This window comes from Trachurus japonicus, chromosome 22, assembly GCF_045865225.1.
Source record: "Trachurus japonicus isolate A0001 chromosome 22, Traja_1.0".
NCBI lineage: Eukaryota > Metazoa > Chordata > Actinopteri > Carangiformes > Carangidae > Trachurus > Trachurus japonicus.
The window spans coordinates 26,885,069-26,903,794 of NC_140928.1; the positions used below are offsets into that span (position 1 = coordinate 26,885,069).

General features: G+C 44.2%; 3 protein-coding genes across 4 annotated transcripts; all 3 read left to right on the forward strand.

Moving 5' to 3' along the window:
• The first annotated feature begins 2,651 nt into the window (after positions 1-2,651).
• Positions 2,652-5,974, forward strand: actc1b (actin alpha cardiac muscle 1b). Its single transcript, XM_085767482.1, has 9 exons — positions 2,652-2,687; positions 3,756-3,906; positions 4,026-4,154; positions 4,361-4,471; positions 4,562-4,646; positions 4,926-5,087; positions 5,183-5,374; positions 5,463-5,644; positions 5,726-5,974. The coding sequence occupies exons 2-9, from the start codon at positions 3,778-3,780 to the stop codon at positions 5,867-5,869; spliced, it is 1,134 nt and encodes a 377-aa protein (XP_085623608.1). The 5' UTR covers positions 2,652-2,687; positions 3,756-3,777; the 3' UTR covers positions 5,870-5,974.
• A 685-nt stretch (positions 5,975-6,659) lies between these two features.
• Positions 6,660-14,625, forward strand: arhgap11a (Rho GTPase activating protein 11A). Of its 2 annotated transcripts, XM_085767492.1 has the most exons (12): positions 6,660-7,343; positions 8,359-8,426; positions 8,512-8,608; positions 8,700-8,956; positions 9,822-9,985; positions 10,077-10,217; positions 10,423-10,497; positions 10,884-11,057; positions 11,155-11,284; positions 11,506-11,614; positions 12,337-12,454; positions 12,565-14,625. In XM_085767492.1, exons 1-12 carry the CDS (start codon positions 7,215-7,217, stop codon positions 14,010-14,012), a joined length of 2,910 nt encoding a protein of 969 aa, XP_085623618.1. In that variant the 5' UTR covers positions 6,660-7,214; the 3' UTR covers positions 14,013-14,625. The 2 variants fall into 2 exon arrangements, with proteins under 2 accessions (XP_085623618.1, XP_085623619.1); XM_085767493.1 differs by lacking the exon at positions 10,423-10,497.
• A 2,103-nt stretch (positions 14,626-16,728) lies between these two features.
• grem1b (gremlin 1b) lies at positions 16,729-18,223 on the forward strand. The gene is made up of 2 exons (XM_085767516.1): positions 16,729-17,032; positions 17,473-18,223. Exon 2 carries the CDS (start codon positions 17,474-17,476, stop codon positions 18,023-18,025), a length of 552 nt encoding a protein of 183 aa, XP_085623642.1. The 5' UTR covers positions 16,729-17,032; position 17,473; the 3' UTR covers positions 18,026-18,223.
• Positions 18,224-18,726: the final 503 nt, after the last annotated feature.

Genomic DNA, 18,726 nt, shown 5'->3' on the forward strand with positions numbered 1-18,726 from the left:
AGGTGAAACGTCATCACGCTGCTTGCGTTTCTCCGAAATGGCCACTAGAGGGCGGGAACGAGAGAGTCGCTTATAGTTGGTCCATAAATCCAAATAACTCACTGGAGAAAAAACTCTGTAAGTCAAAATATATTCTCAACTACTAAAAGAAACGTTCCCAAATCAGGAACTGTGAATATTATATGATATTTCATCATTTATTTGGTTGTAAGCAAGCACTATTATAATGACATTAAGCATTCACTGTTGTTTTAATAGGCCTATTTTGTATTTTACATAGTGGGTATAATGGTGCATCTTGGAATTTCATATGTTTTGTATGAAAAGTTCATGTACAAACCTGGTACAGTCCAAATACAAAGTAGGAGATTATAGTAAACTGATGACTGATGACTCGGGGAACAGCATTATTGAGGCTTTGACAAGCCCTGATAGGAGCTGCTATAGGTAGCCTATTCCTCCAGGCTTAGAAAACACTGGTGGGACAGCCTGCTTATGAATTATGTGGAGAAATGATTCTCTGTCTTTAAATGTCTTTTTTTCTCTCTCCTTCTTAAATCTGTTTTAACATGTCTGTTGTTGTTGATATGGACCACTTGTTGTGTCTGCAATAAAGATTAATAATAATAGCTATCTTAAATGTAGTGATGAAGCAATACGTGGTGGAATCAAAATGGAAATGCTCAAGTAGAGTTTAAGTCTAAATTAAATTGAGCTTTAGCTCTCTTTTTAAGTAAATATACTCCTTGTATTCCTAGCAATGAGATCTGTTAGATTGTTTATGGAAAAAACTCACAGGTTCACAGCAAAAGAAACAATACTGATCCTGTATCAAGGTCAAAGGCCATGACTGCCCAATGTTAGAGAGAAAGTAGCCAGCCCACAAAACTGACATAGGTGTTTTGATTGATTGATTCATTGATTGTAAAGGCTATATGACAATGTTGAAAATGAATTAAACTATCAGTTTTGCAATAAGTCTCAGTTTTCTGGAAACAATGGATTTTTTTTCACAACGAAAACCTATGTAGTAAATGTATCAGATATAGGTTGGTATACAGTTGTTGCAATCTTTCAGCAACACACACCACCAGTTTGTACTCTCTGGCGTAAATCCCAATAATCCTGACAACCTCTTTGTTGTTATTTTGTTAAACCTGGCAAAACCTCTCCAGACACACATAAGATACTTTTCAATGGCATCTTTAGCAGCAGAGCCTGAGAGACTGCTCTGTCTCACTGTTGCCTGGTAGGAAAGCCTGATCATGAATCAGTCCCCTTTTTATGTATCAAAACAGTATCAATCCATTCTATTAAAAGTCTTCTTTGTCAAGCAAATAGCTATGAGGTACTTAAACTGCGTCTGTGGAGATAGAGAGGAAATATAGCTAAAAATAGGAGGTGCCGGCTTCTGGTGGGACAGTGTGGTGTTGAGGAATGCTCTCACATACCTTCACCTATGATATAACTTCAATCTGTACTACACTTCTACAGCTGAGTCATTCTTCTTCAGCTAAATCCTGAATCAGTGTGTTTATTTTATCACTGAGAGTAGGCTTCATGATCTACATCCCCCTGGGTTCTGGCCATATATGACATTTTCTTTGGGTATGAAATTATATTAACAAATAATTTATCATATGCTTGTATCATTCCTGCATACATGAGAGTATTACCTCATAAGGTACAGTGTACATCAAGGGAAATGTACAGTTAAGTGGGTGGCACAAATATGGAGTTCCTCTTTGCTAACTCACAGCTTGGGAACCTCAGTGGCTGCACATTAAAGACTCTCCTGCTCACCATAACCCTACAAGGAGACAGCTGGGCCAATCAGCATGAAGCACTGACACCAGCATAGCCACTCGGGCAGCCAGATCAGACACAGAGCCCGGCCGGCGTTGCCATCAGCTGTTCCACGCGTTGAGGAGCCTCAGCTCACATACCAGCCATGTGGTTCACAGGCATATACTATGTTTTCATCTCCTTAACAAGACACTGGTGATGCTGCCTTGACTGCCTGGATCATCATGGAGGTCCTTCTGGGTGGTTATGGGTGTAGTAAAAGGTATCACATATGTGTCCCTTTAAGCACCAAAAGAACAGAAATGACAGCATTTTAATTCACTTTTAACAGTGTCATGACTTTGACTTATTATTTAAGGGCCATAAAGAATTATTTTTCTTCATACTCATCATTATACTGCAATGCATGCTCAAGAATACATACTTTTAAAACATTAAGTTACATTTTTCACAAAGCTCACAAAATATGCTAATCTTGTTAAAATTTTAAAAATGTAGTTCTCTCTATGTTCCCTTCAAAAATGCTGTGTTGATGTTATAAAGTTGCTTTATAAGGTTAAACCAAGTAATGAGAAATATCCTGCACCAGACACCCACACATTTTTTTGTTGTGAGCTGCCATTAATTTTTTTCAATTTCTTTTATTCCCTGGCAATATTTTCTTAAAACTGTGTCAGACTTCATTGTAGAGAAATCCCACCCATGTATGTAAAACACACGTTCCTCCGGCTTGTTGATATTTGCTGGCAGCTCTTATTTGGGCTTCTGTGAACCCCTGGCCCCGCCCCAGGTCCCTAGTACCACTCTGGCTCTTATTTAAGGGGCTCTCCTCACCCTCAGCCTTTGTCCCAGTGGAAGCATCCGTCTAGCTGTGCACCTTGGTGAGTACATTTCACAGCTTCTTTTACTCTGTCCATATGTGTCATTTCTGTTCATTTGAAGCCCATAATATGAGCTGATACTTACTGTGAATGAATGGATGAATGAATGGATGATGTAACTTCAGCTGACTTATGGTTGGCCAGGTTGTGCTCTGCTCTCTAACTGAACTTGTGGAGTGGTCTATGTTTAAAACAGGAGGCACTCTGGTTTAATTGCCTTGAGGATGTTGAAATGAGTCTTGTATTTATTAAGTGGCGTGGTTTACTGTGTTAAATATACTTCATGCTATGTTAAGAGTCTGTGGGACAGCAGAAGAAGATCTACATATATCTCAAGCAACTCACAGCAGTGCTCAAAGGCTGCAGAGGAGAAGTTGGCCAAACTCACTGTAGCTCCTGTGAATCAAGCTGTAGCCAGCCACATAGCAAAACAAAAATGTCACAATGTGCAGACGGATGGGTGCTGCTCTTGGCTTTTTGACAATCTCTCTCAGACCTGAAATAGCAGGAGATCCATGTGTCAGTTGTTTCACCCTGTTAAGCACAGTGGGGGGTGCTGGGCTTAAAATAGATCACAGGACTCTCTGTTATGCCCCTTTTTGGTGCTACCTCAGCAGCTCTGAGAAATCCCAGGAACAATTGTGTCTGTGAGATAAGGTATCAGTAAATGTACAACAGAGTTGGGACCAAAAATAGCATCCTCAGCCATGTTTAATAAGCTCTCTATACATAGCACCCCTTGAGGTGGGTTGTGTTAGTGTTTGATAGTGATACAGAACAGTTAGGAGACAGTGTTGGCAGGCTGTGGATTACAGCGAATATATAATAATCATATGAGTGGCTGATTGATTCTGTCACTAACTCACCCAGATATAGCAGGTCTAGTCACATCATCACATCATTAGCCACTCTAGTCATAGTGACATTGTTGCTGAGTGTCTGTGACTGTTCAATTACAACAGGCCTTTGTGTTATGTATTCTATATTGGGAAGTTTAGGCAGCTGTTCCCTAACCCCTGGTCTAAATCCTCTCCTCTTGTGTTCTCACCCCCACCCCTCATATTTTAGACCAGCCCAATAAAGCCTAATCATGTGTGACGATGATGAGACTACCGCACTCGTGTGCGATAACGGCTCTGGCCTGGTCAAGGCTGGATTTGCCGGTGATGACGCTCCCCGTGCTGTCTTCCCTTCCATTGTTGGAAGGCCCCGCCACCAGGTATGTTTAAACCCCCCCTCGTCAGAGCCCACAAAATCCTGCTTTGTGGGCTTCTAGTCTGAGTAAAAAAAAAGAACTTCATATATCTTATGCTGCTGCTCTCATGCTTCCTTCCTCAGGGTGTGATGGTGGGTATGGGTCAGAAGGACAGCTATGTAGGTGACGAGGCCCAGAGCAAGAGGGGTATCCTGACTCTGAAGTACCCCATCGAGCACGGCATCATCACCAACTGGGATGATATGGAGAAGGTGTGTGTGTTGACAGTGCGATTCATTTACAACATTCATGGCAGCAAAGCTGTCACATTCTTGAGAATTCACAGCTACTGTCATAAAGGCTGCTTTATTTTTAGACGTGCTGCTTTTTCTTTTCTTTTTTTAAAGACCTAGTTGTTATTTACTTGGTCGGCCCGGAGTTGTTTCAGCCCTGACAACAGCTGTTCTTTTTCTGTCAGATCTGGCACCACACCTTCTACAATGAGCTGCGTGTGGCCCCTGAGGAGCACCCCACCCTGCTCACTGAGGCCCCCCTGAACCCCAAAGCCAACAGGGAGAAGATGACCCAGGTACATTAGAGTCACTACTCTGCTCTGTTTTCACATAGATGCTCTTGGTTCAAGACAAATCCTTGACATTCTTATTGTATTTTCTTGCAGATCATGTTTGAGACCTTCAACGTTCCTGCCATGTACGTGGCCATCCAGGCTGTGCTGTCCCTGTACGCCTCTGGCCGTACCACCGGTGAGTACACCGCAGCTATTTCCACATCTACCCCTAGGGGATAAACTGCCCATCATTGACCCTCTGAATGTGTCTATGATCTGGATAGATTCCTCTCTCATTGTGAAAGGGAGGTGTTAATCCCTCTCCAGCAGGGTCTTTGCCCCATGATGTCAACAGTATTATATAGTTTATGATGTGAGACATAGTCGAAGAGGCCAAACTTGTATTTGGCCGTCAATCTTCACTTGTGCAGGAATGCATAGCTAACCGACTGTGCCCCCCCTCTGCTTGATAAAGGTATTGTGCTGGACTCTGGTGATGGTGTGACCCACAACGTCCCCATCTATGAGGGTTATGCTCTGCCACACGCCATCATGCGTCTGGATCTGGCCGGTCGCGACCTGACTGACTACCTGATGAAGATCCTGACTGAGCGTGGTTACTCCTTCGTCACAACTGGTAGGTCTATGTCACCGTGTATTTATTTCCATGTGTAGCCTATATGAGAGGTGTTAAATTGTTATATCTTAACACGTAAACCTTCTGATCCCTAGCTGAGCGTGAGATTGTGCGTGACATCAAGGAGAAGCTGTGCTACGTGGCTCTTGACTTTGAGAATGAGATGGCCACCGCTGCCTCCTCCTCCTCCCTGGAGAAGAGCTACGAGCTGCCCGACGGTCAGGTCATCACCATCGGTAACGAGCGTTTCCGTTGCCCAGAGACCCTCTTCCAGCCTTCCTTCATTGGTGAGTCAGTTGTTGTTGTTATTTTCTTCCTACATGCAGTATTTCGTCTCTGTGACAAAGCTCATCTGTTTTGCTCGTCCTTCACCAGGTATGGAGTCTGCTGGTATCCATGAGACCGCCTACAACAGCATCATGAAGTGCGACATTGACATCCGTAAGGACCTGTACGCCAACAATGTGCTGTCTGGTGGTACCACCATGTACCCTGGTATTGCTGACCGTATGCAGAAGGAGATCACAGCCCTCGCCCCAAGCACCATGAAGATCAAGGTGAGAGAACTACATGTTTTCAGTCTAGAAGTCAATTGACTAAGTGAATGAACACTAATGTTATGTTTATTCCCTGTCTAGATCATTGCTCCACCTGAGAGGAAGTACTCCGTCTGGATCGGTGGCTCCATCCTGGCTTCCCTGTCCACCTTCCAGCAGATGTGGATCAGCAAGCAGGAGTACGATGAGGCCGGCCCCTCCATTGTCCACAGGAAGTGCTTCTAAACACACAACCAACCTCCTTCCGTCCATGCATTTGTACGTTGTTGTCTCCTGTATATATATATGTGTATGTTCTGTTGTAATAAAGATTAAGCCCTTGTGAGAGTATCTCTTGTACTGTGTTTGTGACAGTTAAAAAACTATGAAATATGAGCAGGAAATGCACAGCTGGACAGGTCCTATTAGGAAGAAAGTTTTACAAAAATGAAATATAATTATATTTAGTTCCTTTTGCAAATTAGGTTAGACAGCACAGCTCTCTTGAAGCCAGGGCAGAGGAACCTAATTTGTGAGGACAGTCATGAGTGTGTGTAAGGCTAAACTTCTTGTGCAATATAGTTGCTTCACAGGAGTGTTGCAGTCCATAAACTGCTGCCCCCGACTGGCCTTTGCATCTTTTTTTAAAAAAAAATTTCAGTCAGTTGCATTGCAGTCCCTTCATTCATTTTTAAGTCTAAATGACGTTTGACAAAGCTGGGAACTGTTATGTCTTTTTCATATGAGAGGGTTTAAATCATACCTGGCCGGATGTCTGTTACACCGCACGACACATTCCGCTGTGCAGAAGCAGCAGCCTACGTGCAGTAGTTGAACAATCAGATGTGTGTGCAGTTCAGATTTTAAAGGTGTGATTAATTCGCATTACGGAGTGCAACCACCGAGAAGGAACAGCGTTCATCTGTATCAAACAAACCACTCCGCCCAGCGAGGCTGCCCTGGCCTGTAAAACAAACGACACGGGCCTGTTATTCGCTTCCAGCCAATCAGAGCGCAGGACGCGGGGAGCGCCGCTGTTTGAATGCTGTGCGGAAACAGAAACAGCCTCGCAACCGACCTGACTGAGCCGCAGCACAATGCAGTTAGCTAGCTAAAGGATTCAGTTTAGTGTAGGTCGTATGTTCTTAACAACTGGGGAGAGGTAAACAACGTTTTAAAGTTGCGTGACACCGAGGGGCTGCTCTGTTTTTTGTTTTTTAGCTGCTGAGGCTCGTGAATGAACAAATGTGACTTGCTAACCTAGCTGGCTAACCTTAGCTAGCTAACTGCATTGCGACGGAAGCATGAAGTTAACTACGAAGTAGGAGATCCATAATGTAACATCTGTAGCATCTCTTTAGACACTTAGTAACTGTGTAGTTGTACAGTAGGAGGGTCGAGCGTCTTGTGAGCAGTTTAAACCCAGAGGATGAGTTAGTGTCAGGAGTCTGAAGAAAGTGATAAAGTGAAGAGAGGCACGGGTCAGGACGGAGCTGGTAGTTTACCACGGTCCTGACAGAAGAGAGAGAGAGAGAGAGATTTAACGGAGTGTTGCAGGGTCAGTTTGAAGAGTACAAGAAAGACGAGTGAAATGAAAGTCATGGAGAGAAATGTCATGCGTTTGGTGGCTGTGCAGCAGCTGCGCGCAGCTCACGGCATCAAGACAAAGAACTGGAACAAAAACAAAGCAGCCAGCTGTAAGCCGACAGTCGGCACCTCGGTAAGTTTCAAGAAAACTAATAATCATTTTTCAAGTGTGATTTGATTACGTTTCACCTACAGTGACCTAGAATGAAACTTTGGGTGTGATGATCTGTTCTCGTTCAAATCAACAAGAGTATCAGCCTTGAACGTAGTATTGTTTAGTCTGAATCAAATTAGCATATTCCTGAAAGCCGGACCCCTCCGATGAGACCCATTTGTTCGAGTGCTGTTGTCACCCATGTCAGTCACTGCAGACGCTTTGTTTGGGTGTCCCCGTGATTATTCACACCGTAAATCTCTTTACCAGCCACAGAAAGCCAAACTCCCAACAAAACACACAAAGGCAGTGTTTTCTCTTAAATCTTTATGGAGCTTTGTTATGACCTTTTTGGCCATATAGGACATATCTACAGGATGCTGAATTTACAGGCAGCTGATGTGAAGTGAAGCCTTTTTATCATTTTGTGTCCTGGTCCTGGATCTGTAATTGATCCACAGGTAGAAGGTGGATTAGTATCTTTATTTTCATTGTATGAAACAACAAAATTTGAATTCAGTCGTTGGTGCAGCCGTAATAGGAGTCACAAGGTTTGCTGAATGACACCTGACCTGACTTTTCATAAATCAGCATTCAGCTTTTGCCACGTCAACGTTTGAGTAGAGAGAAGAAAAAACAACATCCCCTAACACAGGCTCCGTCTGTGAAGAAATCAAGAACAGAAATGAAGTAATTCTCCTACTCTGAAAAACACTGGGTGAATTCAGACCATCCAGGTCAAAAGGCAACACAAAGTGGCTGGTCAGTGTTCATGTTTGGCAACCAGCCGTCACACTGACTCATCACAAATAATAGGAACTGAAGCACTGAAATCCCTGTTGAGTTTCAAAGTGTTTTTTAGTGAAAATGATGCAGAGAAAACAAAAACAAAGATAGGTGTGGTGCTGTTGATAAGGTACTGATCAGTTAAGTGTGATTTTTCTCACACAGTCAAGCCTCTGTTTCACATTGTATTGTTTGATTTCTCCCCCAGACGAAGGTTTTCGGGGTGTCCCTGGAGAGCTTACCATACTATAATATGGAAAGTGGAAGTGTGCCAAGGCAAGTGGACATATCTATTTTTTTGCACTGGATTTCTTTGTTCCCATTTTCTACAATGTATACTTACATTTCTCTCACATCCTAGCTTCCTGGTTGACGCATGCATGAAGCTGCTGGCACATGTGGACACAGAGGGCCTGTTCAGAAAGTCGGGCTCCGTCGTTCGCCTGAAGGCGCTCAGGGTGAGTGATGGGCCGAAGCTGACCTCGCTTTGTTTGAGGGATCCTGACCCTGGGAATCGTCTTATGTGTGGGCTGTGTTCTGTCTGTCCAGGCTAAAGTGGACGCTGGTGAGGAGTGCCTGTCCACCGCACTTCCCTGTGATGTAGCCGGTCTGGTGAAGCAGTTCTTCAGGGAGCTGCCAGAGCCCGTGTTGCCTGCAGAGCTGCAGGAGGCCTTCCTCAAGGCCCAGCAGCTCCCCACGGAGGAGGACAGGACTTCTGCCACCATGCTGCTGTCCTGTGTGCTGCCTGATAAAAACCTCTCCGTTCTGCAGCACTTTCTCGACTTCCTCCACAATGTATCTAAGAGGTACCATAAATAACTTTAGTTTGATTACCTTATTGATGCATTGAACATATTTCTTTGGATGATACCATGTTAGATGTACAGTGGCATGCAAAGCTTTGGGCACCCCTTTGTGAAGGAAAAGGGCCCAGAGCAAAGGTTTGGCCACCCTGCAGAGTTAGTACCTAGTACCCCCCCCCCCCTTTGGAAACTATCACAGTGTGTAAATAGTAAATCTCTTGTCTGATACCTTGGTCAAAGTTATTATTATATCTGAGAGCTCAAGTCTGCTGGTTTTCCATTCTTTTGCAGGTTCTGCTGCTTTTTTCCCCTTTTTCACTCTAAAATGGTAGAAAACTAAAATAATACACTGATATTGCTTAAATAAATGTTTAATTTTATGTTTCTGGAGATCACTTCATCTTTCACTTGCTTAAAGGAATAGTCCAACTTTTTTGAAGTGGGGTTGTATGAGGTACAAATGGCCACTGCAGTAGAAAGTACTGAGAGTACTGAGTGAGTTGGTTAGTTCCTGATAAACTAACTTTTTTCAGACCAGCTGAAAATCAATATATTTTTACTTTATATCATACTCTTGAACTGGTGTATTATTTTGAGAATTGAGATTTCTCGGTGCAGCACGATGTGCCGGTGTTTCTCAATGGAAAGGAGGACAGACATTTCTATTGCAGACATTATACTTAATGGCCATTTGTACCTCATACAACCCCACGTCAAAAAAGCTGAACTATCCTTTTAACTATGCACATTAACAGAAGTTTTGACCAAGGGTGCCAAAAGGTTTACATGCCACTGTATCATTGGTCTCTGTACTTATTTGTTTTCATATTTACATAATACATTTTTTCTTTTCTGTGCTGAATCACAGGAGTGCAGAGAACAAGATGGACAGCAGTAACCTGTCTGTAATCCTGGCTCCCAACCTCCTTCACTTTGGAGATGGCACAGAGAAGATGAATGCCAACACTGAGAAGCGCCTCAAGCTTCAGGCAGCTGTGGTACACTGCTTCATAGAGAATGCCCACAACTTTGGTATGACTTTAACCTCTACTCTCACTATTTGTCAGTCTACATTGTTACTTTTAGAACACTAAAATGTATTTTTTTTATATACATATCATAGGTGTGTTGCCGCAGTTCCTTCAAGCCAAAGTTCCTGCCATGATGGGATGTGAGGCAGGGGTTCTGTCTCCTACTCGCGATGAGCTTGAAGAGCTGGACTTGAACTCAGGGATGAAAAGGAGACACAGGCGCAGCTTCGGAGGTAAGCCTTCAACATCAGAGGTTTCATTCCCAGGTGAAAGGTATGAGTTGCAACTTCCCTCTGTGAGATGCAACTCCTCGCCTCTAACCCCAGCTGCTCACAATCTAGCTCCCAACAGTCTCTTAGCCTAGAGGCAGCAGTGTCCTCTGAAGCAGCTTTAGCTAGTCCATACTGTTTAAATAATTTGGTTTGTCTCGCATTGCAGATATGGTCAGTGGTGCTCTGAATAAGATAAAAACTAATAGAACACCCACACATGCCACCCAGTCAGACAGTCTTGGTATGTACTGCGGTCAAATGAGCTGGTTGTATGTTGCTTGTCATGTGGCATGTTGATCGCACTACATCTGCATTGTCCTTCAAGACAGTGAGCTTCATGTTCCTCAGACAAAAGCAAACCGCTTTCAAACTGAATAAAGCTTCTAAAATTCATAAATTGACATTGATCTGCAGCTGTTCAGATGACAAATAAGTGTTACTCAATTGACGTGAACTCATGCTTGTCCTCATCGCCGTTTGTTGTCTTTGCCTGCTCATCTGTCATCTGCATGAATCTGCTAATTGCTCCCAGTGCTTTGGCTCCGAATCATCTGTGGAATGTTTTCAAATATAAAAGAACAAATCCAACATCTTCAAAGACATTAATTCTTTTGTAATTTTTGCCAGTCTTTTCTTCTGCAACGCCTGTGATTGCAACACCGACATCCAAGCGAAAGCTTCCTTTGGAATCTGGGCACTCTTTTGGATTCTCAAACAAGAAACGTAGATCTGTCAAAAAGAATCTTGGGATTGATTTACTTCCCAATCCATTGTTCAGCGCAGTCTCCACTCCTGGATCAGGTAGCAATAAGGTTTTAACAAATGGGCATCAACTATGCTGCTGATCTCTTAAAGCTTGTGGTTAAGTTTGTATATTTTCCCCCTTCTCTATATTTAGCTTACAGCGCCTCGGGGGTCTTGGAATCCTCCCAAAATGCCCCGTCCCCAGCAGGGAGGTCCAGACGGCAGCCGGTTACCTCTGTAAGGAGGAAGAGTCGAAGACTTAGTAGCAGGAATGCTGTCAACAGGTACACGCTTACTGCTCTTCAAGTTATCATTCAAAATTGTGTAAATGTAAATTTTACACAAGGGATGATTTAAAATTTGCTGTGTTACACAACCACGTACTTTTCACTACTTCCACATTTGTCTGATTTAAAGATGGGACAGGAGGATGTAAAATATTAAAGAAAGGATAATGGTGATTTATGACTTCTCTTAACAATATTTTAATTCATATCCTTTTCAGAGTTGAGTCTGGAAGAGCCGGCTGCTTCTCTCCTAAAGTCGGCAAAAAAGAAGCACCACGCAAGTCTCTGCGCTTGCGTTTTAGCCTGGGGAAGAGCAGCAAAGACGCTGTAAGTGTAGCTGTCCCATCGACATTCCACTTCTCTGGTTCACAGTTAAACACTGAAAGTCGGTGTTAATCAAGCGCATTCAGACATTTCCTGTGATTAATTGTATTAAGACTAAATCATGTGTTTTGCACTTGGGGTGTGATGTTGAGGTAAACTGGTGCACAGTAGCACTTTCTTATAGTGCAACACTCTGTTTACTTTTCAATAGCTAACATATTGAACTAATGTATGCATGGTTTTAAAACATGTGCTTTTCAGAGGCTTTTACATATTAGGTAATGTTAGAAAACAAACTGTTCATGATCGGTATGGTACAGTCATAGGATACGTGATTTAATATGTGAAGCACTCAGGTGAAAGAATGTTATTATATATACTTTAAAGTATATACAGAGACACTATTGTAACCTGTTTTGGGTTCAGGGGCTGAACTGTTAAAGGTTTAAGGTGCATGACTTTCTAATGCTATAGAGTTATATGTATATTCTTGACTTAATAAAAAGTTGTTTACCAACAAATCCAGTATCTTGTTTCTTCTGAGTGATTTTTATCATCCTCTGAAGAACTAACCCCAAAGTCATAAAAATTAACATATTAATGGGTGACCTGGGTGATGCATTTGGGAAACATCTGCAGGGTCCTTTTTAACAAAATAATCTAAACCTTAATCCTCCTTGAACTTTCTTTCATCTTTCATTTCTCATTCCATGCTGGTGATAAAGGGATCAAGGGAGTCCGTTGGCTGGCGACTCGCCACTCAAGAGAGCACCACCAGTTTCCGTTTCACCAAAGACACAGAGTTCAGTCCATCAGTTCTGCCTAGAAAAACTGAAGGCAAGAGTAAGTATCCATCAGAAAATTAAAGTATTCCTAATTGATACACATTTTTACAGTACAATTTTAAAAAAAAAAGAGTAAAAATATTTACCCATATTTTGTTGTTTTCATAGGCACCAAGCACATCAGTAAGTCTGAGGACAACTTGCTGACACCCAAATGTGACTCCAGTGCGCACCGGACCTCGTGGAGCGGGGAGACCCCCGTAGGAGCCCAGGCCTTCGGCGGAGGCTCTTTCACAGATACGCCCATGAACATGTGCCTGAAGAGCAACTACATGTCTGAGCCAGCCATCGTCATATCCAAGTCTCCGGCCGTGACCAGGCTTCCCAAGGCGCTGTGTTGTGCCTCCAGCGCAGAGAGCCTCGAGTGCCAAAGCTCCGTCGCCGAACCCCAGAGCCAAACGGGTCCCACCCTGCTGAAAATCAAGACGAGCTCCACGGAGCCAGCCGGCGACCTCCAGGCTGTTGTGAAAGACTCATTTAATGAGGTTAAACAGACAGAACCCTCAGACAACATCCCAGTCCCTCCACCGGCCGTGTCTGAGGGCCCCGGGGCCTCGGGGTGGCCGCTGCAGCAGAGTCTTCTGGCCAGTGAACAGAACATTACCTTTGGCCAGATTGAAATAGCTGCTTTGTCTCCTTTGCATATCGATAGCGTCATATTTGAATCCGGCGCCTTCTGTACTCCAGCAGTAAAGGCTGATAAAAGTTCTCTCAGTGTAGCCCCCATCAGTAGCCTCAACAGCTCCACAGCGGGCGACAGTGAAAGCGAGGCGGAGCAGGTGAACTGCAGCAGGCTGATCGACGCGCTGGACATCCAGAGTCCCGCTCGTTTCAAACTGGGTGTCAGCTCCGGGCTGCAGTCCACTCCGTACAAGCTGGACCTCCAACTCAGGCACAACCTCGGTACCGAAGTCAGCATGGTACATGAAAAGGAGGATTTCTCCCCAGATATCGGTACCGAAGGCCAAACCCAACAACCGCTCTCCCCTCGCAGCGAGGAGGAGGAGAAGCAGAGGGTAGCGGACCACATTCAACACTTCAACAAGCTCACCCTTCAGTCCCCCAGAGGCTCCAAGGCCAGGCAGATCAGGTCGCCTCTGAAGTTCCAGCGCACCCCTGTGCGTCAGACCGTCCGCAGGATGAACTCCCTCCTGGAGGAGGGCAGGAGGCCCACCAGGACGTCCAAACTGGCCATCAGCCCGAGCGCTCCGGTGGTGAAGGCGGTGAGCCTGGAGAGCGGCCTGTCCCCTCACCCACAGCTCCAGCCTCACCAGGGAGAGCCGCCACAGGCCAGACGGGCCGACAGCATGCGCCCCATGAAGAAACCGCCTCCGGTCCCACCCAAAAAACCAAGCACCCTGACCCGTAAGGTCAAGCCCTGCGCTCTGGGCGACATGACCAACAAGGTCCAAGCGAAGACCAAAGTGGACTCTTGTGTCCCCGAGCCTTTAGCGCAGCAGGTTGTGGAGAAAGACATGAACCATTACAGAGGTTCACCCAGGAACCCTCTCAACCAAGCACGACTGCTGTCTGCCACCAGGCCGGTAGATTTATAGCTGACTCTCTTCTTCGCTCCGTCCCCTATGCAGAGCTCTGTCTGGTTTAAAGTACATGATAGTAACATTCCCACTTATTTTATCCACATTTTTTCAGGGGTTTAAACTTTAATTTATTTTTTACTTACAGTAGGTGCTGTGTGTGTTGTGTTAGGGCCTTATTGGGAGATGTCAGAATGCCTTATCAGTTTTACACTAGTAAAACAAGTGTGGAAACACATCAGCCTGCAAGATTATAATATGTTAAGTAGTGTTTTAGACCGTAGTGCTGAGTCCAAATTATGAGGTGATTGACAGTATGACTGGAAATATTTTGATCAAGTCTTATATGCTTTTATTTATGCATTTTATATCTAATCCTTAGGTAGATGTTTACTGCTCATTGAAGCTGAAGCTATGTCTTTTTATTACAGAAAATGTCTTACTATTTTTGTCATAAACAGAGAGAAGAAAACATGCACCTTTTTTGTTGGGTTTTTATGAAAAAAAGAAGAAGAAAAAAGAAAAGCCGAGCAGTATTGATCAAATTGTTTGTCTATTGCAGTCCATTGATTTCAAAACCATCAAACAGTAAAGTGCTTTGCCATGTGAACTGCTTCAGACCAATAAAATCTACCAACTTATGTAACTCCCTGTTCGGTCCAATTCTTCTGCCCAGAGATAAATACTTGGTACTCGTTGGAGCCACAAGGGGGCGTCCTACAATTACTTCTCAGTTCAGATTAGACTGACATGTTCAGTGAAACACTCCTGTTCTTCATGACAAGTAAAGGCTGGGAATGTATTAGTGTGAGAACTGATTGTCAAATGACTGTTGACTGACTTGGAAATGGGTTTAATATGTACTCCAACATGTTTTTGAACAAAGTTGCCTCTGGTAAATTGGAAAATATGTAATTTGCATTTTTGGAAAGTCCTTTATGAAACACACCTTTTCTCTCCACGTGGACTGGCAGAGGAGAACAGACTGAGATACAAAGGGTCAACACACTATGTCAAACCATCTTTAAACTTATGATGACATGAAAGGCGCCCTGGGCTTTTTTTTTCTTTTTTCCTGTAAAGAATCTGCAGAGTTTCCAGTGATGGGGTGAAGGTCAATATCATCTTTTTGAGATTGATCCTCCACGGCCCGTGGGGAGGCTCGCGTGCTTTTCACGGGGCAGCGTTATAGACTGATCCTGATCGCCTCGCAGCTCTGACTGCGTTGTGCTGCCACAGTGTGTTGCAGACTGTGAAGTATCAGCGTTAACGGTGATCCTCCACGTTTTTACTCAGCATGAAATGTATCAATATTTATTGGAAAAATCCGGAGACGAACAATGTTTAAATCAGAGGAGTAAACATGCTCCTCTCGGCCAGCGGCCTTCAGGCTGCTGGTGACTATGACCAACTATTCAAATCAATATGGTTCAAATCTGTTTTACACCTATTTTACCTTGGTTGGGTGCTTTAGGTTATTTTTTTCCCCAAGTGTCCTTTTTTGAAGTGTAACAGATTTCTGGCCTCACGTGGATTAATAACACATTATAATGTTTTATTCATCGGTTTCGAGTCAGAGATTATTAGTTGCCAGGTTGTGGGGAGAAAGTGCTGCGCATCCTGCTTCTGCAGAACACGTGTTTCTTTTCTTATTTGGTTTATAAAGTGCGAGACTAATGGAATAACAACCCACTGGAAAACCTGCTGAATAAATGGGACTAACACAATCAAAATTAATTTATTTCAAACACAACAGACCGGCTGTGTCTTACTGACAACGTAGCAACCCCAAGTTACCTTTTTATTTTCTTTCCTTTTTTAAAAAAAAATATGTAAATGCTTAATAATTTACAAATAGTAATGGCTACAATTTATATTTCTTCACGCAGGACTGGTTACATGACTTTTTCTCCAGTTTATTTATTGTGCGTCACAGACTGAGATCAGTGATAACTCATTTACATGGCAGCCTGACTCCTTCAGAAATCTGAGAAGGCAGAAGTTGGACGCGCTGTATTTTAAAAGGCCCAAACACAAACTGTATTAATGAAGTCCCTGTTGTCAGCGGTGATCCTTCTCATTGACTGAGCAAAGAGCCCGTGTGTGTGTGTGTGTGTGTGTGTGTGTGTGTGTGTGTGTGTGTGTGTGTGTGTGTGTGTGTGTGTGTGTGTGTGTGTGTGTGTGTGTGTGTAGGCTGCCTGGGCTTCATTAGTTTCCAACGATCACTTTACACGTGGAGACAAAAGGCGCTTCACAGAAATCACTGCTGATTGTTTAAATAAAGTTTGTTGAAGGGACAGAGAGTGATTGGACTCGTTAATGTCTCCGTGATGAGTTTACTCTAGACTCGCACGTGCTGAGGCTTCACAGGTGTGCTGCCTGCTGCCCACGCGCCCGTCACCTTCTCTCCATCTGACTCCATTCACATCCCTGTGTGTGTGTGTGTGTGTGTGTGTGTGTGTGTCTGTCTGTTTCTCTGCTTGACGACCCTTTTCACTTTCTTTTTTATTATTATTTTTATATATAAATATTGATATATTGCACCGTATTATCACCGCGCGCCTTGTGATAAAAAAATATCAACTGTTTTACTTTTTCCATGTGCGCATAAACTTCAGGCCTGTCCGCTCTCTGCTCGCCCCCCCCCCCCCCCCCTCCTCTTCCTCCTCCTCCTCCTCCTCCTCCTCCCCCCCGCCTGCCCTCGCTGTTCCTCGGTTGTCTGTTTCCTTGAAGCGGGTTCAGAGAAGTGTTGAGGGGGCGGATAGTTTTGATTTTCTCTACATCGTGCTTAGCCAATAATGTAGAGGGAACTGTTGTGCACATCTCAGCTGGCAGACATTTAAAAGGGAGACAGTCCGGCGCTGGTGCAATTTGTATTAAACCCCCCTGGCCCCTGTCTATGGAGCGGTTAGTCTCCCACCCATCCACAGTCCCGCCAGTGTACAGTCGACTGCAGTAGGTGCCTATCGGCTCGGACGGTGCCTGAGAGGACTGACAGGATCAGATCATTGCGCTTGTTGCAGCGGAGGCTCGAACAGGTGAGTGGGTTTCTGACTGTCACATCCACGCTGCTGACTTTTTAAAACTTTATATAGCTTTATTGATTATGGAAATGTCACGGGTGTCTGCTTGTTATCCACTGGCGTACATGTGTGGATCATTTATTGGACACATGGAGTAGTTTTTGGATAAATATGGCAGTGATTTTTGCGTAACGCATAACGTTCAGTTTAAAATGTGGTGAGCACGCACGTAATCAGTGTATTTATATTTATACTCAGATGTTAAAAGGGGGATAATTTGTCTATATATCGATTTTGTTTTTGCACGTAAGCGTCGTTTTTCATGTGGTTAGAAAAGGAGAGAAAGGAGTTCTATCTGTGCGTTTTTACGCAGCGTAAAAGCTTTGACAGCTGTGCGTAACCCGTCCAGAGTTGAAACGGCTCAGATGATGAATTGTTTTCTTCTTTTCCCTTAGGATGGCCAACTCGACGCGTATCTTTTGCGGTATGGTTTTCATCATTGGGTTGCTATCCTCTCCCGTGGATTCAAAAAGAAATCGAGGTTCACAAGGCGCCATTCCTCATCCTGACAAAAGCAACCCAAACGAATCGGAGCAGCAACCGCAGCCTCCTCCGCAGGCGGGCTCCGGCTCCCGGCAGAGGCAGGGTTCATCCTCACCGGCCGACGAGGTGCTGGAGTCCAGCCAGGAAGCTTTACATGTGACGGAGCGCCAGTATTTGAAACGGGACTGGTGCAAGACGCAGCCGCTCAAACAGACCATCCACGAGGAGGGCTGCCACAGCCGCACCATCATCAACCGCTTCTGTTACGGACAGTGCAACTCCTTCTACATCCCCAGGCACATCCGCAGGGAGGAAGGTGCCTTCCAGTCCTGTTCGTTTTGCAAGCCCAAGCGTTTTACCACCATGACCTTTACTTTGAACTGTCCGGACCAGCAGCCACCCACCAAGAAGAAACGCATCCAGCGCGTCAAACAGTGCCGCTGTATATCCATAGACCTGGACTGAAACACACAGACATGTGTTGTGTGTGTGCTTTTCATCCTCCTTCTCTTCGCGGGCAGGACTGTTGGTAGAAAAAAAGAGAGAGAGGCTGTCACACAGCCAAGAGCACGTGCCTGTCTCCATCTGGGGATATGCTCCACATATACAATGACTTTAAGGCTGCCTACATGTACTATGATTGTCTTCTTGCACAATGTGTGACCCAGTATGGACATGCAACTCATAAACCCATGTTGAACTGCAATGAACATTTTACTCTTCACCAGTTTGCCAAGTTTGAAAACAAGCATCACTGCACGGGAACGCGGACTTGGAATGGGCACGTTTTTACGCACGGCTTCCTTCACCCCAGTGGGACTGCATAAAACCCCGGTTTATTTAACAAGTCACTGTTCCAAGCCTTCATTGTGACAGGAACGCGTTCCTGTCCAATTTAGTATTTTCTATGTGTTTATATATGTTTGTCAAACTGGATGTTTCCACTGTGTGGAATGGGATGGATGAGTGGCGATATTTGTAAATGGAAAATGTGATTTTAGTTCGATATTCCAAGAATCCTTGGGTTATAGCCTGACTGATCTCTGTGAATTTCCAAGTCCAACAGTAAAGAAAAAAGTGTTTTGTAAGCTGGGTAATCAGTTCTAGAGACCGTAGGCTTCTTTGGTAGTTAAACGGACAATGTACAGTGATGGTTTATACGCTAT

What these genes read in the sequence shown, in the direction of transcription:
- actc1b (XM_085767482.1), top strand. Translation starts at nt 3,778, where the DNA reads ATGTGTGACGATGATGAGACTACCGCACTCGTGTGCGATAACGGCTCT. An exon ending in TTGGAAGGCCCCGCCACCAG is followed by an intron (nt 3,907 to 4,025) that starts GTATGTTTAAAC and finishes TTCCTTCCTCAG; the next exon opens with GGTGTGATGGTGGGTATGGG. An exon ending in CTTCCAGCCTTCCTTCATTG is followed by an intron (nt 5,375 to 5,462) that starts GTGAGTCAGTTG and finishes GTCCTTCACCAG; the next exon opens with GTATGGAGTCTGCTGGTATC.
- grem1b (XM_085767516.1), top strand. Translation starts at nt 17,474, where the DNA reads ATGGCCAACTCGACGCGTATCTTTTGCGGTATGGTTTTCATCATTGGG.
- arhgap11a (XM_085767492.1), top strand. Translation starts at nt 7,215, where the DNA reads ATGAAAGTCATGGAGAGAAATGTCATGCGTTTGGTGGCTGTGCAGCAG. An exon ending in CTCCACAATGTATCTAAGAG is followed by an intron (nt 8,957 to 9,821) that starts GTACCATAAATA and finishes GCTGAATCACAG; the next exon opens with GAGTGCAGAGAACAAGATGG. An exon ending in AGAGAATGCCCACAACTTTG is followed by an intron (nt 9,986 to 10,076) that starts GTATGACTTTAA and finishes TACATATCATAG; the next exon opens with GTGTGTTGCCGCAGTTCCTT.